We start from the raw sequence: 26,293 nt of genomic DNA, 5'->3' as shown, positions 1-26,293 counted from the left end.
AACTATTGGTAGTTGCAGATAACATGGTAATATACATAGAAAACCCTAATGACTACACCAAAAAATATTAGAAACAATAAATAACTACAGTGGTGTAGCAAGAGAGAGAATATCTAAAAATATTTGTACTTAGATGGGTGCCCTGGGGACAGTAGGATACTGGGTTTTGTTTTCTGATCCAGTCACTCTCTACCTTTTGACAGGTGAGTTCACTGTTTTTACATTAAGGATTTTTATTGCTATATGAGGTATTGCTACTGCTGGTTCACCTTTAGTTTTTTGGTTCTGTTTATTTCCTTCTTTTTTTGGTGGTGGTGGTTTTTTCCTTTGATTTAAATAGGAGAATTCACTTCAACATTTCTTGCAGGGGATGTGTATTTTAAGCAAACTCCTTCAGTTTTGCTTGTCTGCTAAGGATTTTATTTCTCCTTTATATTTGAAGGAGAGTATTGCAGGATATAGTATTCTAGGCTGGCAGCTTTTAACCTTTGAGTATTTTCAGTATGTTATTTCATTCCCTCGCCTACATCGCCCTCCTTACATGTAGAGAATCGTTGAAAAGTGTGCTGAAATTGTGATGGGAACACCTTTTAAATTACCTTCTTCTCCCCCCATGTCCACATTCAGTGTTCTTTGTCTTAAACTCTTTTTTTTTTTAGTTTTACTATTTTATGTATCCTGTTACAGGTCTCATTTCCTCCTGCCCTCCCCACCCACCCTACCTCTCTCATTCATGACCGTGTATGTTTTTCCTTCCCTAGGTTTGGCATATTTTCTTCTGTTATTTCTTATATATGCTTTCTGTTTCTCTCTGTTCCCCTGCTGGGATACCTTTCTCTTTATGTTGCCTTTCCTGATGAATTTGGATAGGTCTCAAATGTTTTTTTAACATCTTGTTTTATTTCTTCTTCCAACTGAGTCCTTTGTGTATTATGATCTCTGATGTCTCTGATTGAGTCCTCCATTTTTTTTTAAAGATTTTATTTTTATACAAGAACTGGGGTACAGGCCAGATATGCGGAAGGGTGAGAGGATTCACCTGAGACAGAGCGGGGAACAGAACAGGCAAACTGACTGAAAAACACTGCTGAGGGGAGCAGTGGGCAAGGCAGGAGAGGTCTGTTGCGCCATGTGGGTATCTCCTTGGCCGGCGGGGATCGAACCGGCACTGCAGAGGTTGCAGACAGCTTCATAGTGCTGCGCTCAACCACCTGCGCCACCAGGGTGGCCCGAGTCCTCCATTTGAAGTAATCTCTCTTAGCTGTCTCTCGAAATCTTGATCTCATTTATTGAGCTCTTTACATTTTTTTTTTAAAGATTTATTTATTTATTTATATAAGCACTGGGTATAGTCAGAAGCGTGGGAGGGTGAGAGAATTCACCAGAGCCAGAGCAGGGAACAGAACAGGCAGACTGATGAAATACACTGCTGAGGGGAGCAGCGGGTGCAGCAGGAGTGGTCTGTTGCACCATGTAGGACCCTCGCTGGCAGCCGGGCATCGAACCAGCGCTGCAGAGGCTGCGGGCAGCTTCACAGCCCAGTGCTCAACCGCTGCGCCACCAGGGGAGGCCCAAGCTCTTTACATTTTGAATCTCTGTTATTTTCTCCTTCAACGTTTCAGTTTCTGCCTACTGGGAGTTTATTTCTGACCTCTTACAGTTATTTTTATGAATTTTTTTTGTCTCCGATGAACTTTTCTGAGTTCTAACGTGTATCATTTTGACTTGTATTTCTGCATTTTCTTCTAAATCTGAGTTTCTTAATTATAGCAGTTTTGAAAACTATCTGAAATGGAGATACTACTTTCTATTTCTTTGTGGTTGAATTCTGGAGAATTGTTCTTTCCTTGTAATATATTTCCTTGAGGTCTTGAGTTGTCATGTCATTTATTTTTATTTGCACATATTGCTACTTTATTTCTTGATTTAAAAAAAAACATAAAAAATAGCATGGTGCTTAACCACTTTTACTCTTCTTGCAGGTGGTGCTGTACTTTTAGTTCAGTGAGCTTTATTTTTATGGTCTTTCTAAACTTCTGTAGGTCATATTTTGCAGTTATCAGTTTAAGATGGTCCTGAAGTAGTTTGGAGGGACCCAGCTGCTCTTGTGAATATGCTGGGTGGGGGTGTCTTTGTTCTTTTTTGTGGCAATGATGATATCCTTCCTCTCATGGATTCCAGATCTGAGATTTGGCAATCTGTGCAGTGTCTGTGCCTCCTGAGGTCAGTAGTACTTCTGAGTGTGGAAGGTAAGAGGAGTGAGTCTAGTGTGATTCTCTGTTGATTTCCATACCAGGGCCCCAGCCTGTGTGGAGCACCCCATTTCCTCTTTATTGTTTTCCCTTCATTCCAGGCTATTTATCGCCACCATTTATGTTCTCCTGCCCCCAAGGTTCTTCACTGAGCGGACAGCCCTGCCAGGACTGGAGTCTCCAAGTGTCTATCCATTTTCTATTCATTGAACCATGATTTCCCTTTGTGCAGTCTGTGTTAGTCTCTGATGTCCAAGTTGGGCTTTATTTTTCCCTTGAGACACAGGACTTTTTGTAGTATGCCTGGAGTTAATTGGTAGACATGACTCTTAGGAATAAAGCAAGGAATGCCCTTTATCATCATCATAATGTCCTCTTATCTCTCCAGCTGCTTCTTGATCTTAGAACAGACTGAACAGGGATTGCACACGACTTCCATTTAACTTTCCTAACCACTTTGTTAGGTGGTTGATGTTCTTACTTAACGTAACTAAGCAAGGTATGAAGTGCTACCTGCTTAAAGTGACAGAGGTAAGGTGACCACTGAATATTCAATCCCACTGTCTTAGGCCCATTTCTCAGCATAAGATCCATAAACTTGTCATTGTGGTGTTACAAACTATAAATCATGCATCATTCTTTTGTGTCTTGTTTTCTTTATTAATTTGTAGTTTATATCAGATGTTAAATTGTAATATCATATAGCATCTTGCGGTAGGTTTCTGAAAAAACCCATGAGGATTATACTTTCTTGTTATTTCTTAGTCTCTTAGAACCTCCAGTTTTGCAGGTATATTATGATTAGAATATTATTTTCTTTGTTGCTTAAATATTAAATCTTAAATATTGTGTTTTGCAAAAATCTTTTTGTCTATCTGTTGACTTCTGTTTTTTTCTGTGATCACAGTGGACTTTTCAAAATGACAGTATTTTTTTTTTTTAATTTCCAAGAGAACTGTGAATATCATATCCTATTCTATTTTGTAAATTCTGTTTTCAGGTATTATATGTAAGTCTTATTTTCATATTACCCAGTTTTCTGAAAGATTGCCTTGATTTTTAACTTCTATGAATCAGTCATACAGATAGAGGTAAGATTTAACATTTTTTCCCTAAAGAAACTCATGTTATTGATGGAGAATAGACAGGTAATGTGAATCAAAAGGTTTGGTATGTGCGTTTCTTTCATAACTGGGACATTTATGTGGAATATGGAGTCGGGCAATGGAATCTAATATTTGAGATTGTAATTTCACTTATAAAAGGGAATTCTGACAATGGAAATGTGAAATATATGGTATATAATAATATATAATATTAGTATAACATGATAATATTGCTAATAGAAAAAAAATCCAAGAAATAGAAGTATTTTGAATAGTAAATTCTAATGTCCAATTTTCCATAATAATATTTTATTCAGTCTCTAAACATAAACAATAGACTTTGAACCTTGCAGACACCAATTATCATTGTGTATAGTGAACCTTCAAAATGTCAGGGAGATGGTTTCAGGAATTTCTCCAGCAAAGGTCACTCATTTATGACTCTCCGAGTCATTTCTTCAGCATATCAGTGTGCCAACAAACCCTAGCTAGCTAGGCCACTCCAAATAGCCACTATAAAATAGCATTAGAACTCTATTCCTATCAGGGAAATCACATTAAACTCAAGTGTATCCTAAACTATTAAGCACTATTGGATTGTTAGAAGGAACATGAGTGGGTTGATTGGTAAAGTCTGCCCCTTACAAATTTTCAATTCGGTATTTTGCAAGGGACTTTGCGGAATGATTTAAGGAGGGCTAAAAAATTGTGTGTGAACTGAGGTGGTGGAGGCAATAAGGTGACAGGGCTATATGATGGAGCTGTATCTGTTGCACTGAGTTGACACTGAACCCACTGTGATGACTGTGCTGAACCTGGGAATAACACAGCACCCTCATAGTCTTCATCTCTCTGAATCCACTCAGCAACTGTGCCATGTTGAATGTTCTATTTACTAATATATCTGCTTCCCTTGTTCAGTGTTCCGTGCTTATTTAAAGTGGAGATTAATGAAAAAAAGACAAACTAAAAAAAAACCAAAACCCTGTAGTTACTGTTATACGGGTGACATGTTTGGTGATGTATATGTAGTATATGTAGTATATGTAGTATACATATGTTATGTGTAATATTTGGGTGTCATAAGTATTCTGTTCTGATAGCATGTGTGAGTGCAAAATGTTTGGCTGAGCAATTAATAGCCTCAGAACAAGACTGGACCCATGCCTATTGTATGAGTGCTCAGTTTTATATTTGTTTTCCAATGAATACTTGGCATGAAGATGATTGTTGGAACCACAGACTTCCTTTTGTGACCATAGAGACTCATTGAATGAGTGGACCAAATGTCTGTCTATCTGTCTGTCTGTCACTCCCTCTCTGTCCCTGACTCTCTCTTTCTCTCTGTCTCTCACACACACATGCACACACACACACAAACACATTCACACACATAACTGTATATGCATGCATATATACATACATATACACATATTTATGAGATGAAGCAATAATTTACTTTTCAGGAAATAACTTTCAGAGATATTTGCTGAGGGTATTTGTGATCCTTAACTTGACATACATTCAAGCTACCTGGTATAAACCTTAGACAGTTCATTGACAAAAATATCATCCTCCCCTCCTTTTCTGAGCTTACCTGTCCTGCAAGGCTATGGTATCGACAGAGTGGAAGGGCACTGCTTCAGCACTTACATGGACATCTCCCGTGGGCCTGGTGAGGAAGCGCAACCTGCAGTGGGTAGTGACACCCCCAGCCTGAGTTACTTGTGTGTAATGTGAACTGTTGGTCCAGCATGATCTCAGATTTCTTCTTTTTCAATTTTTCTAATTAAGATGTTCCTTTCTAGCTTGCCTTTTTCCATATTATTTTCTTTAAGATTTTTTATTTTTTTAAAAATTATTTATTTATTTATTTATTTATGCAAGAACTGGGGTACAGGCCAGATGCTTGGGAGGGTGAGAGGATTCAACAGAGACAGAGCTGGGAACAGAACAGGCAGATGGACCAAAATACGCTGCTGAGGGGAGCAGCAGGCGAGACAGGAGAGGTCTGCCGCGGCATTGTGGGACCCTCCCCGGCCGGCCGGCATCCAACCAGTGCTGCAGAGGCTGTGGACAGCTTCACAGCGCGGCACTCAACTGCCTGTGCCACCAGGGAGGCTCCAGATGATGATTTTTTTACTTAGAATAAGTGGGGAATATTGAGATTACTATTAATCATCTTTGTGTCTAATGAGAATATTGAAATGTTGCTATTTCTTCATAGTTGCTATTAAAATTAAAAAAACACACAGCATCACTGAAATGTTGATGTCTCTTGGTACCTCCTTCAGAAACCTCTGTCCCCTCTGTCCTTCCGTATTGTTTTGACATGGCAACTTACAGATATAAGGGAGAAATCAATTTTCCCCTCTACTCATCTGATGTTCATTGTCTGGGGTCCTGCAAATTAGGCTGATAAGATGCAGATTAACAAGAGAAAAACCAAACTACCCTTTGTTAACAGGGGCAGTGCACATACACTTGGGCAGGAACACTGAGTCATGAGTGGCTCTGGGGGTGGTCAGAAATTGGACTTATATAGCACCTGACCCAAAGAACTATGATATGAATGTGTAAAGAAGTAGCAAGAAAAAAGAAAAGGACTTTGAGCTTCTAGTGGCAGCCAGTGTGGAATGGTAAATACATGGAATGCTAATGGGAGGTAAGGAGCAGTTAGCAAGTTTGGTGAGGTAGAGCCCAGCTGGTGCTGTCTCTGGACTTAGAGTGTAGGTTTTTCTCCTATGATTAAGAATCACACTATCCTTTCTAGAGTGTGAAGGTGGGGGAGATGAGTGGAGTGAGAATTTTTCTTGTTTCTGCCTCCTCAGTTACCTTTAGCTCAAAATATTTCCTCCACCAGAGTGGCATATTTTGGGATGGCATTCTCTGAATCCCTTCATCAGTCTCCATAAGACCACTTAGCATTATTTTTATGTATTTTTTTAAAAGATTTATTTATTTATTTATACATACATACAAGCACTGGGTACAGTCAGAAGCGCGGGAGGGTGAGAGAATTCACCAGAGCCAGAGCAGGGAGCAGAACAGGCAGAAGGACCGAAGTACACTGCTGAGGGGAGCAGCGGGCGGCAGGAGAGGTCTGCGCGCCATGTGGGACCCTCCTCCGGTGGCCGGGGAGCAGCCAGGGATTGAACCGGCTCCGCGGAGGCTTCGGGCAGCTTCGCAACCCAGCGCTCAACCACTGCGCCTCCGGGGAGGCCCACTTAGCATTATTTTTCCCTATTTAAGTTTTCCTGCTCTTATGTGTTCCTTTTGTTAACTTGCTTTTTTTTCTCCTCTCTCTGGATTGCTTTGGAAATATATCTGGACTGTCGTTTCAAGAGCTGGCTCATTCATTTGAACCATTTTACAGTATTCTACTGAGTTTGCTACATTTTATTAATTCTTAGTTCTTATTTCTTTCTTTTTGTTATTCCTATCTTATTTCTTTAATCAAGGGAGATCTTGAGTTTTCTCCTTGGAATGGAGCTGCAGATGGACCACTGTGGTGTAGGATGGGGTTACAGCCAGGCAGTTTGCCTATTGCCCGCTGGGATTAATATTAAATAATGGAAGAAGGTTATGTGATCAAAGCCCCAGCAGCTGTGATGTAGTGGAATGATGTAAGGGAGCCTTAATAATTAAGTCTAATGCAAAGGCCAATTTGGGCAAAAAATCCAAGGTTAATATTATGTCCGAAAAAATACTTTTTTTATGACTTGGGGATAGGTAGAATTTAGCAGATTTATACAAACTGTGTAAAGTGTGTGTGTTGTATGCATTTGAGTGTATGTGTCTGGCTTATACCAGCTTTCTTTTTACTGTAAACCCCTCATCTAATCTCAGTAAGCTTTGCTTTATCACCAGAGTCAGCTAGAATCTGTTCATTATTCTTAGTTTCTACCTCTACTGACCTTCTCTGTGGTCTACTTGAGAGGTCTACAAACTATGGCCTGCAAACCAAATCTTGTTCTTATAAATAAAGCTTTATTAGTGTTAGAACATAGCTATGCCCATTTATAGATAGATAGATAGATAGATAGATAGATAGATAGATAGATAGATAGATGGATAGATAGATAGGATGATGGGGGAGAAAATTAAGATTCTCAAAAATACTGCCTCATTCTTTTTATCTTAAGTTGAGCAGAAAAACAACTTTTTTTAAAAAAAAGATTTTATTTATTTATTTATACAAGCACTGGGCACAGTCAGAAGCGCGGGAGGGTGAGAGAATTCACCAGAGCCAGAGCCGGGAGCAGAACAGGCAGACTGACAAAATACACTGCTGAGGGGAGCAGCGGGCGCGACAGGAGAGGTCTGCCACGCCATGTGGGACCCTGGCCGGCGACCGGGGATCGAACCGGTGCTACAGGGGCTGCGGGCAGCTTTGCAGCCCAGCACTCAACCGCTGTGCCACCAGGGAGGCCCCAACAGCATTTTTTAAGGAGCAAAGAAATGTAAAACTCTTTGAGGTGGAGCTGCGTACACACACGCACACACACAAACACACACATTTTTAAAGATTTATTTATTTATACAAGCACAGAAGTGCAGTAGGGTGAGAGAATTCACCAGTGACAGAGTGGGGAACAGAACAGGCAGACCGAAGAAATACACTGCTGAGGGGAGCAGCGGGTGACAGGAGAGGTCTGCGCGCCATGTGGGGCCCTTGCTGGCGACTGGGGATCAAACCGGCGCTGCAGAGGCTGCGGAGAGCTTTGCAGCCCAGCACTCAACCGCTGGGCCACCAGTGGAGTCCCTATATTTTTTTCCTTTGTTTTAGGATACAGAGGCAAGGTTGAATAATTACAGCAGAGACTATCTGGTCCTCAAAGTCTAAAATACTTACCATTTGACCATTTATAAAAAAAGATTGCTGACTCTGGTCTGCTTAAGGTGGCTTTCCCCTAACAGGTTTCATGCTCTAAACAAAAGACAGAGTGACTTTTCTAAAATGTGAATTTGATCTTCTCACACCCTTGGTTAAACCAAATGAATTCTAAACTCCAGACCCTAGTTTGTAAGCACCTATGTGGTCTCCTTCTTGTTCATCTTTGTGCCCTTATCTCTCATATCCTCCCCCTAATTCTGCTTGTATTAACCCTTTCCTGCCTCTGAGTCTTGGACTGTGCCTACTGGGTACTCCTCCTTTCTATCTTCCCATCTCTGCAAAGATGTCATTTATTTACCTATGGTGTCCACTCAGTCTACGGTTGGCTTCTATCACTCAGCACATGCATGTCTTTCATATTTTTCTTAGTACTTCTTCCTCTCTGCAATCACACTCTTTTTTATAAAGGATTTATTTATTTATTCATACAAGAGCTAGGATGTAGGCCAGCGGTGTGGAGCGGTGAGAAGATTCACAAGGGACAGAGTGGGGAGCAGAACAGGCAGATCTACTGAAATACACTGCTGTGGAAAGCAGTGGGTGAGACAGGAGAGGTCTGCTGCGTCATGTGGGTCACCTCCCTGGCTGAAGATGGAACTCGTGTTGCAGAAGCTGCAGATGCTTAACCCCTTGCACCACCAGGGAGGCTCCTGTAATCACATTGTTCATTTATGTGTTCAAATCTTTCTCCCCTGCCTATCCTTCTTTTCATAAACTCTGTGATGGCAAAGAACTTATTTGTTCTATTGACCGGTAGGTCTGGGATGCCCAAGTGCAGTGACTGTCAGCTTATAAATGCCCAGTGCAAACTTGTAAATGAATGAACAGTGTGCAGGTTTTGCATATTTCCTTGGTAGGAGTTAAATGCAAGTATATGTTTATACTACCTTAATTTGTTTGCTTTCCCTATATAAATAAAACTTGTCCACTTCTGTTCACAGTGTAAAATTAAGGTGATTTTCCTCTGTAACATAATTGAGCTGGCACACTCTCTGCCAGGGACAGGAAAGCATTTTAAAGTAAAAACTCAGTATTTTTAGAACCTTTTCTACATTTGTTTCTGCTGGTGTGTTAGTATGCTAATGTTTATCAAGGTTATATTTTGCCCTGTCCCTTTATTTTTCTTTCTTGCTGTGGGCAGAGAAGCAGCATGGAGTTATGGAGTGCTCTCTCCTTTGGGCATTTGTCCTCACCTCAAAGAGTTTTACATTTCTTTGCTCCTTAAAAAAAATGCTGTTTTTCTGCTTAACTTAAGATAAAAAGAATGAGGCAGTGTCTTTGAGAATCTTAATTCTTTTGACTTAGTGAAAGCCATCCTGGAACCTCTCTCCCCCATCATTCTACTGAGTTCTGCACTGTACCTTCTTGCAGTGAAATCCACAAAGCACCTACTACTTTCTCCTTCCATCCCTATTCATTTCACTACTCAGCACCACTTCTGTGGGCTGGGAGGTAATTCACCATTACTGTCTCGTTGAGAAGCACAGACTGTAGTCAGTCACACCTGGATCTGAAATGTAGCTCTGCCTTTAACCTGCTCCATCACTCTTAGCAAACAAATTTTCTGCACCTTATCTTGCTCATCTGTAAAATGGGTTTCTAGGGGCTTCCCTGGTGGCGCAAGGGGATAAGACACAACCTATGAAGCTGTCTGCAGCCTCTGCAGCATGAGTTTGATCCCCCGGCTGGCCAGGGAGGTACCCACATGGCGCAGCAGACCTCTTCTGACTCGTCTGCTGCTTCCCTTAGCAGTGTATTTCAGTCGGTCTGCCTGTTCTGTTCCCCACTCTGTCTCTGGTGAATCCTCTCACCGCCCCCCCTCACCTCTGGCCTGCACCCCAGCTCTTGTATGCATAAATAAATAAATCTTTAAAAAAGATAAAATAGGGCCTCCCCTGGTGGCACAGCAGTTGAGTGCTGGCCTGCGAAGCTGCCCGCAGCCTCTGCAGTGCTGGTTCGATCTCGGGCCGCCGGTGAGGGTCCCACATGATGCTCTGACCTCTCCTGCTGTGCCTGCTGCTCCCCTCAGCAGTGTATTTCGTTGGTCTGCCTGTTCTGTTCCCTGCTCTGGCTCTGGTGAATTCTCTCACCTTCCCGCGCTTCTGACTGTACCCAATGCTTGTATAAATAAATAAATCTTAAAAAAATAAAAATAAAATGGGCTTCTGTCAGTTTTTTTCCTTATGGGGTGATTGTGAGAATTTTTTTAAAAGTTTTATTTATTTATGCATACAAGAACTGGGGTACAGGCCCAAGAACTGGGGTACAGAGGAGTGAGAGGATTCACCAGAGACAGAGTGGGGAACAGAAGAGGCGGATTGACTGATATACACTGCTGAGGGGAGTAGCGGATGAGATAGGAGAGGTCTGCTGCATTGTGTGGGTCACCTTCCTGGCCGAGTATCGAACTTGTGCTTTAGTGGCTGCGGATAGCTTTATAGTGCTGTGTCCTAATGATTGTGAGAATTAAATGAGGTACTACTTTATTCATATAGTACAGCTTCTGCAATTACATGGCACTCACATATATTAGCTAGTATTTGGTTTAAAAATATAAAATTTTGCCAAAGAACCACAAAAATAATTCTAAAATAGGAATATAGTATGATCTAATTTTTGGATATACTGGAACCTCAACTTGCAGTTGTTTCCTGGTAGGTCAGATTATTTTGTTTTTGTTTTTTTAATTTAATTTAATTTTATATATTTTTTACATCATTTTTCATTTTTTGCACAATGTATACATTTTCATCTTGGTTATTTATTTATTTATGTTTAAAGATTTATTTATTTATCCAAGCACTGGGTACAGTCAGAAGCGTGGGAGGGTGAGAGAATTCACCAGAGCCAGAGAGGGGAGCAGAACAGGCAGAAGGACCGAAGTACACTGCTGAGGGGAGCAGCGGGCGGCAGGAGAGGTCTGCGCGCCATGTGGGACCCTCCTCCAGTGGCCGGGGAGCAGCCGGGGATCGAACCAGTGCTGCAGAGGCCGTGGGCAGATTCACAACCCGGTGCTGAACAGCTGCGCCACTGGGGAGGCCCATCTTGGTTATATTTTAAACAGATGCTGTCCAAGGCAACATCTGCTTGTGTGGAAGGGCCTTAGAGAGAGGTGGTACTGTCAGGTGCACTGTAAATGGAGTAAAAATGGCCCCAGGGTACCTAGTCTGATCCTGGTGTGATTTCTTGCAAAGAAAAGAAAGAAGATATTATTGTTTCTCTCGATCAGTAAACTTTAAAAGTACTTCTTGAAATTCCTGGTGCCAGCAGTCTCTTTCATCAAATCCTGCACCGTTGCCATTCATGTTCTCAATGTTTAACTTTATCTCCCCGTCTTTTCAAGGGAAAATTTTATTTTTATGCCAAATATGGAAGTGGGATTTTTTTTTTCTTTGGTGAGTCCAAGCCTTTTTCATTGACATGGGATACAAAGTCAGTTGTAATAAAAGAAATCTCACAGGTTTTTTTAGAAAGCGCAATTTGGATTCCAGTCTTGACTTTCACTTAACCATCTGGGTGACCTTAGAAGTTACTTCACCTCTCTCATCTTCCCCATCTGTGAGATGGGGATATCCTGGTTCAAAGTGAGATGGAGGGCCTCCCCGGTGGTGCAGCGGTTGAGCACTGGGTTGTGAAGCTGCCCGCAGCCTCTGTAGCGCCGGTTTGATCCCCGGCTGCTCCCCGGCCACCGGAGGAGGGTCCCACATGGCGCGCAGACCTCTCCTGCCGCCCGCTGCTCCCCTCAGCAGTGTACTTCGGTCCTTCTGCCTGTTCTGCTCCCTGCTCTGGCTCTGGCGAATTCTCTCACCCTCCCGCGCTTCTGACTGTACCCAGTGCTTATATAAATAAATAAAATAAACCTTAAATAAAAACAAACAAAGTGAGATGGAGAGTACTTTTACTTAGTACAGTGGGAGCATTACTGTTCTAGACAAAAGGGATGCTGTGTTGGTAAAGGTGACCCCAGATGAAGGCCTCACACTTCAGAATGAAAGGAGAACAAAATGCAACACAGTGTTGGTTCCGGCTTTTTCTTTTATGTCTGATATTATTATATTTTCCTGTGCATACTCAGCTTTTAATTGTGAAATGCTATCTATTGATATGTTCTGGGAACAACCTTTTCCATTCCTCATCCCCAGCAGGCAAGAGAGCAGGGCCATCTACACAAGCTTTTAAGTCAGAACTTGCTGGCTTCCAGTTCTGAGAACAAGTCATACAGGAATCTGCTGCCTGCAGTAAATCAGCCTTTCAGTCCCCACTGCTGACCAAAGAGCCAGATAAAGGCATACAGACAGTGGGTATCCAGCCTTTCTGTGGCCACCTTGCATTCTTTAGAAATCAGGGAAAGGCTTAAACCCCAGCCTTTCCCCTCCCTCCTCTTGGTGGAAATAGCATTATCACATGCTTTGGTCAAGATAATTCAGACAATCAAAAGATCTAAGCCTATGGAACACCCCCCCCCCCAGGATAATTAAATTGACATCAGTGACTCATTGTTCCTATCTATAATATATAAACTAAAGTCAAACTTTTGATTGTTGGAACAGAGTAAAACATGTTATCTGCTTTCCAGGTTTGAATCCTCATTTTATCTAATAACTCTTTTTTACTGAGATTTTTATTTCAGTCAACATAATCACAATATTGCTTTTCTTTTTTGTTTTGTTTTTTTAAGCATGTTTTCTTTTTGATGGAGGAGTTGACATACTGGCATCATCACATTAAAGGCTAAAGAGAAAGTAATATTTTTATCACTATTGTTGTATGATTTTTCCTCTTCCAAATAGGCTTCTATTTAATCACTTTTATAGGGTGACAGTTGAAATGACTTTTTCATCAGAGCCTGTTTTAAAAAAGCAGATCTTTTCTTTATGACACTCACATTGAGACACGTTGTGTTCTGTCTTTTCATTTGCACCAACACATTTATTTGAAGCCTAGTAGTTCCTAGGTAACATGAGTAAGGTAGACTTATGGATGCTAATTTTCATACAAAATAACTCTGGTAAAACCTAAAATATAACAAGCACATGCCAACTTTTGGCTTGCCACAGCCCGTTGAGCATCTGCCTTCCTTGCCTTGCCTGTAACGAGAGGGAAATATATTTTCCTCTGAGTTTACAGCTAATTCCTTGTTTGTATTCCACTGCCGTCATTGCTGTTGAGAGCTTGAAATGAGGCTTAAGAGCCTCTTCCTGGCAAACAGCAGGAGTTTCTATCTGAGTGGTAGCTCTGTGTAACTGGGAATGTACACTTTTGCCCTCCCTCCCCCCAGTTTCACATCTCATTTGAAGAACCCTATTACATTTAAGTAAGGGATCAAGCCCTTCATTTTCCAGACAAGTTAATAGACACCCAAAGCTATGCAGTTAAGTTACAGCTGAAATTTGATGACTTCCTGTCAATGTTGTTTTTTAAGTAGGTTGATTTTTTTTCCTATGAATTTTTTAAAAATTATAGATTAGGTTAAGTCTTCCATTGATGGCCATCTTCCTGGCCTGCCCTCTTCAAGTTTACTGGCATTAAGCTTGGTGAATTTCATCTGAACCTTTTCCTATGCACTTATACATGTATCTGTCCTTATAAGATACAGAATGTTGCTTTCAGATGCATGTGTAACTGAAATATAAATGTTACTGTACTGTACATATTGTACATATAATACTGTACATATTGTACTGTACATCTTTTCGGTCAGTACTGTGCTCTGTGGAACAATCCATGATGTACAGACTTATGAGGTCAAACCAGTCAATGCTGTTGTTGAAAGTTATTCTCAAGATCTCAGAGACAAGCACATCCAAGGTTTATTTCTCATTTATGCAGATGTGGGTTAGGTGACTCCAAGGCAGTGGTCCTCCTATGACTCCGTAATGCAAACCTTCCCTCTTTGCAGTCAAACAAAAGGGAACTAATGGTTGCTGAAAAACCATAGCATATTAGCAACATGGGAACAGAGGAGGTGGAGGAACACATGGATACTAAGTTTGCTGTTTTGCCAAAAATATTTTAAATGCTTTGTATTTTTAAAATATATTGTGTCTTGTTTAGCCAGCTTCATATCTTATGGACACTTAGATCGCTTCCATCTGCACCCTTCATTATGTACAACATTATACAGAAGACCCTGTGTTTGTCTGTTACGTGTGTAAGTGCTAGATCAAATCTTCCAAAGTAGATGAATTCAGAGGATGTAGGTGTTTAACTTTTCATAAATGCTGACAGGTTGTTTTTGAAGGTGTACACAGGGGTTTTATTTGCTGGGGTGGTGTTGGAGAAAGTTCATTTCACCAAAACTTCACTAACTCTAACAGGGTGGTCCCCAGGAAAAGGGGAGGTTTCAGGTTTCCTGCCCTGCCCAAGGAAGGGTGGCGCTGAGAGGTAGGAGGAGAAGCTGGAGAGGAGATTGGAGAAAAAAGGAAGAAAGATGGGGAGCAAGAAGGAGACCTGGAGGAGGCACTGGAGCAGAGACATGTGAAGAAGCTGTGCTTCTTGGCCTTGGGCTGGTTGAAACAGACATGGGTGAGAGACTTGTGGGGAGGTTAACAATGGCAGCTTTTATCTTGATTTTGATTTTGTTCCTTCTGTCCAGACGTGCTGGGCCCCTTCTGCCTCTTTCCTATGGGTCCCCTCCAGGAGGTGGTACCTTAGACTTGTGGCAAGCTTTTGGGCCTCAGTGGCCCTGGGCATTTACCCTTGAGGAGATCGGTAACTTTGGGTGCTTGATTTGGAAATTTTATTCATCCCCTCTCTGTATGGCACACTGATTGTATTAAACTTCCTTTCCATTGAAGGTCTTAGGCACTAGAGTATGTTTTGTATTGATGCGGCAGATGGCAGAGCCTATCTAGAGTGGGCGGGTTTGGGGGTTCTGGTGTGCCCCTCACCCTGCCCTGTAACACAGTGACATCAGATCTTCATCTGTTTCAATTTTTATTTTGCTTATTAAGAGTGGGTCTCCCGGGCCTCCGCGGTGGTGCAGCAGTTTAGCGCTGGGCTACAAAGCTCTCCGCAGCCTCTGCAGTGCCGGTTCAATCCCCGGCCACCGGGTGAGGGTCCCACATGGCGTGCAGACCTCTCCTGCCGCGCCCGCTGCTCCCCTCAGCAGTGTACTTCGGACCCTCTGCCTGCTCTGCTCCCCGCTCTGGCTCTGGTGAGTTCTCTCACCCTCCTGCGCTTCTGACTGTATCCAGTGCTTATATAAATAAATAAATCTTTAAAAAAAAAAAAAAAAGAGTGAGTCTCCTTGCTGTTCCTTTAGACTTCCTGAGTGAAGCAGTAGCTCTGTGGAAGGACGGCAGAGGAAGAGGAAGTGCAGAGAGCCAGTGGGCAGACTTTGCTCATGGAGCCTCCCTTTGCGGGGCACAGCTCGATGACATTTCCTTCTATACTCCCTTTATTGATGTTTTCCTCCTGTGGTGCTATTTCGGTAGTCTCTACACCTCTAATTTTAAAACCATGGGGCGAAGATGACTTCTCGATCGTGTCTTTTTTTTCTGTGTAACTATCTAATTTCGTGCTTTGAGTTTTCTTGAGAACTTTTGCTTGCTTAGTCATTATCTTTTTATCTCTTGGTTCTTTGTCTTTTCTCTCCTTTTTCATGCTTTTTCTTCTGCTTCTGCTCCCTTGTTCCCACAGGTCCTTAAATCTTTATGTGCTGCTTTTTTCTTTTAAGTTACATTTTCCTCTTCCATTCCAAGCTGGAAATGCTTGTTCTGTCAAAGAAAGAAGGAATGGAAGAGCAGTGGAGAGGTCAGCATACACCCCCAGAAGGAACTAAACCTAGGTGCCTGCCTCCCCAGCTGTTTTGAGAAAATGATGCTGTTCCAAAGATAGTCACTTTGCCTAAATAAGTATTAAAGAAGGAAAGAAAATTGGAATTAATCAAGTTCTCATCTGGCCTCTGACTTGCTGTAGGATCCCTAGACACATTATTTCCCCTCCTTAGGCCTCCTGCTTCCTGACTAAAATGAGGAGGTTGAACCCCAGTAATCCTTTCATTCCTTGGACTCAACTATGTGAGACTTGTGACTGTCTGAAAACTGCTGCAGAGTAGGGTCCCTGAGTCGCTTTCACAGGTGGATCATTGCCACTCCTTTTCCCTTCTTATGCCTTAAGGGGACTCCTTCTAGAGCACCAGTTTGTTTAATAGAATCAGTGGGGGAAGACCTTTAGCTGCAAAGGTGTTGGAAATGCTGGAAGACATGTAGGCGGTCGGGGAGGCAATATCTATCACTGGGGGATAGCAGGAATCTTCTATTAGCCCCTTGGGAGTGAAAGTAGCTGTTGTCATGAGGCCAGGGCTAGCTGAGGGTGCGGAATTACAGCTGGGGCGGCGGGGGTGGGGGGTGCGGGTAAGGGGCTGAGGAAGGGCTGTCTGAAGCTGGAGCTACATAGGAGAAGCACTCCGTGCCAGAGTTGCCAGCCAGTCAGAGAGAGAAAGAAAGACAAAGACTGGTGTCTTCCTCTCACAGTCTGGTCTCTGAACAGTTTTAAATCTAGACACAAGCTGGTTAGTGCAGAGAATGAATGATCTGAAGGCAAGCAGGTAAAAGTGGCAGAAATAGTTGGGTGACTCTGGGTCAGAAAAACTTTAAATTCTCATTTGCCACTCATATTCCAGAGTTGAGGAATTCCTTGGGAGACTGCTGACATGTGAAGTTTTGGGTTTTAATAGGTACTCTTCTTTGGAGGTGAAATAGGCTCCTTGTAACATTCTAGTGCCTTAGGCCAGCATCTTCTCGCTTCTCCATCTGCCTCCTTTGCTCTCAAAGCTTGCAGCAGTTACACGTTTCTTTTCAAGCATTCTGCCAACATTTCATGAGAGTCCTATTGCTGGTAGACATTTGGCCATTTGAAGACAGAAATATGGTTAGTTATCCCAGTGTCAGTCTTCATCACTAAGAGGACTCTGGGAATGTGGGGTCAGAATACAATTAAGGGAATCAACTGTGTTAAGTTGATTGATAACAGTAATCAAAAAAGCTTTGATTTTACCAGTGATCTTGTGCCAGTTAACTTGAGCCAGTCAGTTAACCTTCAGAAACGCAGTGAGTTTTGTAATATGTAAGATAGTTTCATTAGTCAGGATGGACTAGGTGTGATAGAATGCATAGGTTCCGCAACAGAACAAATATCCCCCTGAATCTCAGTGGCTAAAAATCCATATGGCTTTGCTTTCACTAGGTATTCATGGAGTCACCTGGGGAGGTATCTGTGTGTCTGTTCTCACTCTGCTTCTGGACTGAAGGCTCAGCTGCCATCTTGGATGTAGTAATTCTGTGGGTAAAAGAAGGAGAATTTGGATGTGGTAGGAGAGATGACCATCAAATATTATCTCAGATGTGCCACATACCACATATATTCACAGTTCATTAGCTGAAACTAGTTACATGCCTCATGTTACTGAAGGTTAGGCAAGGAAGTGCCCGGAAGGTGATAAGTTAGGAATTTTTGTTGACTTGCATTAACAACGGCTACAGAGAAAGGTAATATTGATTCCTTGTGAATGTCTCGACCATTAGATAAAATGAGTGCCTAGTATAGGTAAAATGTGCAATCAACAGTAGATGGAAATATTGTTATTATTCCACAGTTGATTACATTACCAGCACACTTCACACTCTCCATTTACTTAGCACGTTTTCTTATCCTTTTTTTCTTTCCCATAAAAATGTACAAGTAAATTTAAGTTTTCCTTTCTAGAATGATCACAGATCCCTAATAAATAAAATTGAGTTTATGAAGTTTTGGACATATTAGGGGCCCTCTTCCTACAGCCTTTGCAAAGATAGGTGACTTGTTTTTTTTTTTAAGATGATCTCCAGTAGATTGATAGCTCTGGTATCAGAGGCTTTAGAACTATGTTCACTGTGTTGGTTCTCAATTTAACAGCAATAGGCTTTAAGCAGACTTTCATTTGAGACAGTGCAGAAACAGTCAATATGTATTATATGTCTATGAAGCTAGTCTCTGGATCAATTGCAATTAGTTTGCAGCAGATTACATTAACATATCTAAAATGAATATATTCGGCGTTCTGGTAAAAAGGAATTAACCATGAGCACACTGTGACTGTTTTTAGTTTTTCTCCAATGTTCTTTTCAAACCATAATTTTTTATTCTTCTGTTATTGCCTTTAAATTGGGATGTCAACGTAAAGTTAACCTATTGATCCTTCCTCACTTGCCTTCTAAATGTGGTCCCAGAATATGGCACATAACTAACTTTTAATCTTTTCTTTCATTAGAAGGCTCTTATGAAATACCTTAAACTTGCATTTTTCTTGCTGTGTTAAGTGATGTGCTATTAAGATATTAAGATGAGTGTGTTCATTTTTGAAATGTGTTTTCAGATTAGTTATGTTTTATCAAGAAATAAAATGTCAAAAGTAAGATTAATAAATTATACACAGTTAATGATGTGAGCATTGTGTGGCAATTTATTTTTACGCTAGTTTTAATGAAAAAGAAGTAGTACAGGAAAGATAGATATTAAAAACATCATTACTACTGATATTTATAAAAATGGACCAGAAAGATACCTTTTGCCTTAGTGTTATTATTTATTTATTTATTTATTTATTTTTACCAGTGTGTGTAAGTTATGTGATACTTATTTCAGGTCAGAACTATTCTAATTTTAAGGGAAGGTCAGTTTCTAGAAATGGAGTTAATCTGTGTCAGGAAACTAAAGTACAAAAGGGAGGGTTTATTCATTTGTTCATCTTCTGGTATCTTCTGCATATCTTCCATAATCCTATCATGGTCACGTTTTTCATAAAAATACACAATGCTGAAGATATTCTGTGCCCTTGATTAGATCCATGTACCATTATAAGATTCTGGAGCTGCTTTGGAGGGCCCTTTGTCCTAAAGAGAGCCATGAGCCCAGAGAAAATGCCACTTGAAGGACATATTAGAGGGCCTGGAGGTAAATGGTTCCATGTGTAAAGCTGTGTGAGCCTCATAGTTGCTGGTTTATATGACACTGCCTTGGACATCCACCGAGGCCATTGACAGAAGGTGTCTCAGGTGATGTTCCCCTACCAGTCTTGTGATCCAGTTGTGTGACTGATTTTTTGGTGTATATATATATGACAATGGTATCATCATCCTGCCTCCTGCAATTAGTGGTTTCTTTTTGTCATGACTCATGGATGGAAAAGATTTTAATTATATTCATTTTTTCCTTTTAAAAATGGGGCTTATGGATTTGATAGGGAACGCTGTTAATCTTATCAGAAATGATGAGAAGAATTTTTTGGTTGATATTATTTTGTCCTTTGATTAGTTTTTTGATTAGTTTTTGATATATTAAAAGTAATTTATAGAGCTTATTGGAAAGCCACTTCTATATGATACTTAAACAAGGTGATTTTTATATATTGCAGTTTGTGTGAACTGTTTTAATTAATGGTGATTCAGGTTACTACACTCAACTTTAGTGTGTAGAAGAGATAATCTTATTAAGTGTAGAATGATTGTATCTAGACTCCATTAATACTGAGGTAAAGCTATTAGTCTTTTGCCTATTGACCTCAAAGTGATAAAAAAAAAAGTTTTCCTGAGATACCATATTGTGATTAACAGTGTGATTACAGATATTAGAATAATGCTATGTACTTTATTTGTGGGTGAGGAGGGGCACAGGGAAGGAATACACTATATAATGGAATCCTTAACATTTTTTTAAATGACTCCTCATTTTGAAATAGTTATAGACTCACAGGAACTACAAAAACAGTTCAACAGTTCCATGCATACTTCACCCATCTTCTCCTCATGTTTGATATCTTAAATTTAAATTTTAGAACAATATCAAAACTAGGAAATGATGACAGTACATTCCTGTTAACTGTAGACATTATTCAGTTCTTACATTTTAAAAGGTCTGCATCATTTGTGTGTGCACACGTTGTTCTCCTTAACATGTTTTGATTAGAGAAGCAATAAAATATAAAGAATTTATGTGATTTTGCTTTTCTAAGATCTGTGTTGCTGATTGCCATTTGAGAGGCCCTATAAGACTGGTGGACTGTTATTTTTCTTGTTATTCAGAATTGTCCTTGCCTCTTTCTTCTAATTTCTCTAGGCACTTCAGTTAACCCCCAGACGATGGCTGAACCTGCAGGAATATCAGAGCAAGAAACTGATGTCTGACAATGGAGTGAAAGTTCAAAGATTCTTTGTAGTAGACTCTGCAAATGAAGCTCTGGAGGCTGCTAAGAGACTAAGTAAGTTGATTCATAGCAGATGAAATGTGCTTGCCGCAATTAGTGAATTCACAGGTAGCAGTATCCCATTATACTTTAAATTTCTGTACTGTGGGTTATGATAACAGAAATAGATGCAGTGGAGAACTGTGAATTGCAAAGACAAAAAAAGCCCAACTAGGAAAAATTTAATCTTTTAGAGAAGATAGCAACATATGGGATGTTACTCCATAGGAATTTTTCTGAGTTTCTCAGTCACCCTTTCACCTAGCTCCTTTATCTATGTTCACTTTTGTTTTTAAGCCTCAAAGAACATGGGGAAAATTCTGAGTGACTAGAGGAGAGAAAGGGGAAGAACATACCTTTTGAAGGCACACTTAGTTCAGTATTTGGTTTCCATTTTCTAGCTTTGTGACTTTACATAAGTGCTTTCTTCTGTCTGTGACTCAGTTTTCTAACTAATAAAGCAAGAGTACAGCTTCCCCTTGAACAACACGAACATGAAGACTGCAGGTTTTTTTTATGTGGAATTTCTTCTATCTGTGGGTTCCATATTTGAGGATCTAGCCAGCTGTTCATGTTGGTTGGTTGAATCCATGGAAACACAAACAGTGGAGACGGAGTGCTGACTCTTATGGACTGTACCAGAGGTGCATACCTTTAATCCAGGTTGTTCAAGGGTCAAGTGTAATGTGTTTGTCTCCCAGTGCTGTTGTGTTTAAGGGAAATTGTCCTTCGCATCATTGTAGACAATCTAACCCATTTCCCTAGTTATAGATTGAGAAATTAGGAGTCAGATCCTGCTGTTTGTCTTTTGGTGAACATTCCTTCCAGTGGCATGAAGTCTCTGTAAGTCTCTTATTGTCTTTCTGGATTAGCACTGTCCAATATGATAGAAGCATAGAAATTTATGTATGCTACATAAATTAATTACCTTAAAAGTAAAATGAAATTGTTGGGATTAATTTTAATATATTTTGTTTGGCCCCCAAATTACAAAATATTATTTCAGTATGTAATTAATGGAAAACCTTTATCCATGGGCTATTTCATATTCTTTTTTTTTTTTGTCCTCATCTTTACAAATATGGTTTGTATTTTATACCCCTAGCACATCTCCTTTCACACTGGCTACATTCCATGTGCTCCAAGGACACATGCAGTGAGTAGCTACTGTATTATAATAGTAGAGATGTGGACACTTGAGGAATTTGTTGTGCATTCTTTGGCTACAATCTTGGAGTGTGGCTGTTTCCTGATAAAAATAAAGAAGAGAGTACGTGCTAGATAAGAAAGCCCTCTTTCTTCTTAGAACTTATGCACTAGAAAGAAACTAATTTGTAATTTTCAGATGCTAAAGGTAGAAATTGAGAGCAACTTACAGTTTAAGAAATGAAAATTGGTTTCATTTTCAAAAACTTATCAAAATCAGTGATTGTGGTGGAAAAAAAAATCTCAGTAAATAGATCTAAAGCTGGATGAGAGTCCCTCAGTGAGCTGTGGTAATAGACTCAGTAAAGGTTAGTATTCCCACCTTTTTGCATGAAAGGATCATTTTTGTTTTATACTCCTGTGGTTTGGGGATTGGTAATGAGAGCATAGAAATGTTAAGTTAAAGTTGGTCTTTGGTGTTCATTTTCTCCATTATTTTCCTAAATGTGCTGACATACCAGGATTCCAGGCTTAAGGATCATTCTTTAGGGAATTCTGGAAGCCAGCTGATGATTACACCACCAGCACCTCTCGTTATCATAGCACAGCTGAGAGAATTTATCTTTCAAATTATCATGAAGATTTGGACTTACTGATCTAATTGACTTCTTCATCATGGATTTGTTTTATAAGCATGTATTTAGCCACAGCTTTGTGGTCAGGGATTGCATACTGTATGTAAGATAGAATTTTTGCTCTGGAGAAATTAGCAAGGTGGTGTTTATAATGCTAGCACCAGGTGTTTATAATGCTGGCAAATAGAGAGGGAGAGACGTGCAATAAAATTCATTTAAATATCAGAGAGTTTCACTTATAGCAGGAATATAGGGGAACCAAATAAGACATCAGTGTGAAAAAATAATAACAGTACAAAACACAACAAAGCAAAAACAGACAATTATAAATCAGAGACATCCTGCAGGGGAGGAGGAGGGATCGGGATCAGAGGGAGGGAGGGAGGAGCACAGGGTACAGAGGTGATGGTTCATGGGTGCATTGGGGAAGGAAACTCTATGGGGACTACACCTGAGGGGGTGGGGGGAAGCAAATACTGTTTAAAAATGAACAATGATGTAAAAAATAAAATTAAAAATTAAAAAGATTCATTTAAGTAAAAGCACGCTAAAATTTTAAAGTGAAAATAAACTTTAAAAAATGCTATTTTTGCTTCTGTGGAGTAGTTTTAAGGAAACCAAAATGGATAAAGCTATTGAGAATCAGGTGGCTATGTGGGACTTAACTGTGATGATCCTCTAGGAGGTGTGGCATGGGGAGGGCCTTTCTAATCCTGGAACTAATGGAAATTTTGAGAGCCTCATTTAATGAATGAATGAGCTATCCTTTTCTTACTCAGTGAGTCGTTTCTGTAGTAGGTATTCCTCTGATTCCTGTGTTGATCAGAGGGGAAATTCACAACATTGGAAGGGTGTAGGGTAAGATAAAAAGTATCAGGCTTTTCTGCCCTCCCGCCATTAGGATGGATGACGGAACCCTGTGGTCCCGAATGCATGCCTGATGGCGGGCACCTGGAATAGGGTGTGGAAATATGTAGATGGGATTCACCTGGGCTAAGACTGGGCTTTTAAGGCCAGCGTCACGGGGATGCCAGCAGAAGTAGGAAAGCAGAGAAGCCAAGAGAGAATGAACGAGAATCATGAGAACCACGAAAAGGCCACGAGAGAATGCCGGAGAGCCCAGATAGAGTGAAGACTTGCTGGGAGCCAGGAGGCCAGCACCCCTACCTGCCATGTACCTGGTAAATCCCAATAAAGCCTGCAAAAGCCACTGAGGACTCCAAGGACTCTCTCCTCCTTTACCCAGTCTGCTGGATTAGAAAACCTGCACTGTGTCAATCCTGCCATTACACCATGGTACCAAGTCTAGTTGGTTAAAAATCAAGCGAGTTGATAGTTAATATGGAAGAAATAATGCACGCCACTGAAATTACCCAGGGAGAGCAAAGCAAGAACAATCTGGCAAAACTTCAATACTTACATTCTTTTCACTATAAGATTGACACAATGGGAATTTTACCAATGGGAATTTTACCAAGTAAATTTGGTAAATGGGAATTTTACCAAGTAAATTTGAGCTAAAAGCTAAAGCTTGACCATAAATATATCTTCTGATGGTCCTGAAGAGAGAACCTTTACCTTATTTATTTATTTTTTTTGGTGAAAAATTATAAAGAAGGATAATATGCCTCTCATTTTAAGGGGTTCATTGATGTGACTGTTCAAATTTAGAGTCAAACCAGAGATATGGTATTGGTATCTTCAAGATGTGTTAGGAAAGTTCTTATTTGAATTTGAAAAGTTTGTTAATGGTTAAAGTGTATTTGCTTCCCTTTCTACTTTATTCATATTTGGCTGTGTTTTCAAATAAAGCATTTAAACTATTTTGAAAATTTATGTTGATATTAGTCATGTCTTTGATTTCCAGAAATCTGTGTGTGGCTCACCTCACAAATCTCTCTGTGTCTGAACCCACATTCCTGCTTGGCCATCCATTTTTGGTGTCTCTGTCTCTCTGGACCCAAATGTCACTTGTTATCCCTTTGTTGCTCCAAACCCTCTCTTCATGTTTCTCCCTGCTTACCTAGCTGTGAGAATACCCCAGATCATCGTTAATATTTTCTCAGTCATATTCAATCAGTTGCCAAGTCCTGCCATTTTTAGAGCCTTATTGTTATTTTGTAAAGCAAGGAAACAGGCGAGATGAGGTTAAAAACTTGGTAAGGTTGTATAGCTTATAACTGAGAAAGATGAAATCTGCTCCCCCCCTCACCAGCCAGATTAGATTTAATCTCCTCCCCAAGCACTTTTCCTCTTTGCTAACTTGATGATGATATTCTTGGGAGTTATTTATATGTGAGTCAGCACTTTTAAGCTGGAAAATGCATATTAAAAAAATTAGAAGATTGAATTAAAGCTAAATGTGGCAGGTTCCAAGGCGCAATTTATAGAAACTGTGTAATCTGCAGATATTTTCTTAATGATTCATTTTGTTATATCTCTTTGGGCAATAGAACATTTTGCCTTATAGTTCTAGAGAGCTTGTTAATTTGAACATTGGTTTAAAATGGGTAATGCAAACCTTTGTTTCTGAAATACAATTCATAATGATAAGATATTGAGAGGCTCATTTTCTTGCACAGGAAATGGATTTATGTCTGATTGAGAGAGTAAATTTAGTTTGCTGAATGAAGTTTTTAATATGTGGATAATATTCATTTCTGCAGCAGTTTGTATGAGTACCTTTTATAATTGAGCTTTAAGGAAGGAATTGTTTCCCTGGCCTATAATTTTGTCAAAGAGTTTTTATTAATTTTATACCTTTCTCTATTATGGATTAAATTCATTGTGTCCAGTGAATAGTTCAGAATACCTACTGTGTGCATAGCTAATCATTATGATTTCTTTAGTTCTCTGAGAGAAGAAGGAAAGAATGTGTCTGTTACATAACTTAAAATGCCTGTCCTCAAAGAGTACTTTTTTTTTTTAAAGATTGATTTATTTATGCATACAATAGCTGGGGTACAGGCCAGAAGTGGATGGGGTGAGAGGATTCACCAGAGACAGAGTGGGAACAGAACAAGCAGACTGACTGAAATACACTGCTGAGGGGAGCAGTGAGCAAGACAGGAGAGGTCTGCTGCACCATGTGAGTAACCTCTCCGGCTGGGGATCGAACTCCTGCTGCAGTGGCTGCAGATAGCTTCATGGGTTGCGTCTTAACCCCTTGCGCCACCAGGGAGGCCAGAAAGAGTACTTTTGCATATGAGCAGAGATGAAATTTATTTAGGACCCCTACCTTCTAATATTTGGAATCTCCACAATGTATTAATTATTCCATTCATGTTGATATGAGACATTCAAAATTTGATTAAGCAAGAAGATTGTATTTCACATATTCAGTTTTATTTTTGGCCAGGAAAGAAATTGAAATATGAAGAGAGAAATTAATCTTTTCTGAGCTAATGACATGTATCCTAAAATGGAGATAAGAAGCTCTTATTGAATTTAGTTAGCTTTGGATTGCTTTCAGCTACCATGTTTCCATTTGTCAATATGATAACTTACTCTTTTTGTTTTATATAATCTCATCCTAAAGCCTGGTGAATTACTTACACCATTAAGGAATTGTATTTTATGTATAAAGGAAACTGTTGCTCATTGACTATTGGTTGACATGTGCTATTAATCCTATAGGCAGTTAAATACATTGCAAACCTCCTTGATTTTTGTAGTTTTGTCATATCACATCATGTGGTTAGGAACTTACAAAAAGATGTTGTTTCTTTTGTGTTGAGATGATCGTTATTATTGTCTTATAATGATAGATGAGGATAACATTGATTTCTGTGTAATGAATCTTCTTCTTAGCACCATATTTACCACCCATTATATTGTGTCAGGAGTTACGAATGTAAAGAAGCAAGAATAATGGCAAAAGCGGCCTGTCTGCTTTTTAGGAATGATGTGGTGCCTCTATGAGATGGTTCTAGTGGTAAGACTTGACTGCTCCGTGACTGCTGCTGGCCCCCCTTTTATGTTCGGAGCCTGATTCTCTAGCCTCTTTTCTGCAATGCATTTTCTGCTTAATTCAG

The 26,293-nt window shown here is 40.2% G+C and overlaps 1 protein-coding gene across 5 annotated transcripts in view; it reads left to right on the top strand.

The window, feature by feature from the left end:
* Positions 1 to 26,293, top strand: part of SUCLG2 (succinate-CoA ligase GDP-forming subunit beta) — a 458,258-nt gene that overhangs the window by 47,090 nt on the left and 384,875 nt on the right. For all 5 annotated transcript variants that reach the window (XM_054695406.1, XM_054695410.1, XM_054695402.1 and 2 more), the window contains exon 2: positions 20,352 to 20,493. In XM_054695406.1, coding sequence (XP_054551381.1) covers positions 20,352 to 20,493 — 142 coding nt within the window. The remainder of the gene's footprint in view (positions 1 to 20,351; positions 20,494 to 26,293) is intronic.

The sequence above is a fragment of the Talpa occidentalis genome, unplaced genomic scaffold (genome assembly GCF_014898055.3).
Source record: "Talpa occidentalis isolate TD23 unplaced genomic scaffold, MPIMG_talOcc4v2.1 talOcc4.10, whole genome shotgun sequence".
Lineage (NCBI taxonomy): Eukaryota > Metazoa > Chordata > Mammalia > Eulipotyphla > Talpidae > Talpa > Talpa occidentalis.
This window is presented reverse-complemented; position numbering and strand designations above follow the sequence as displayed.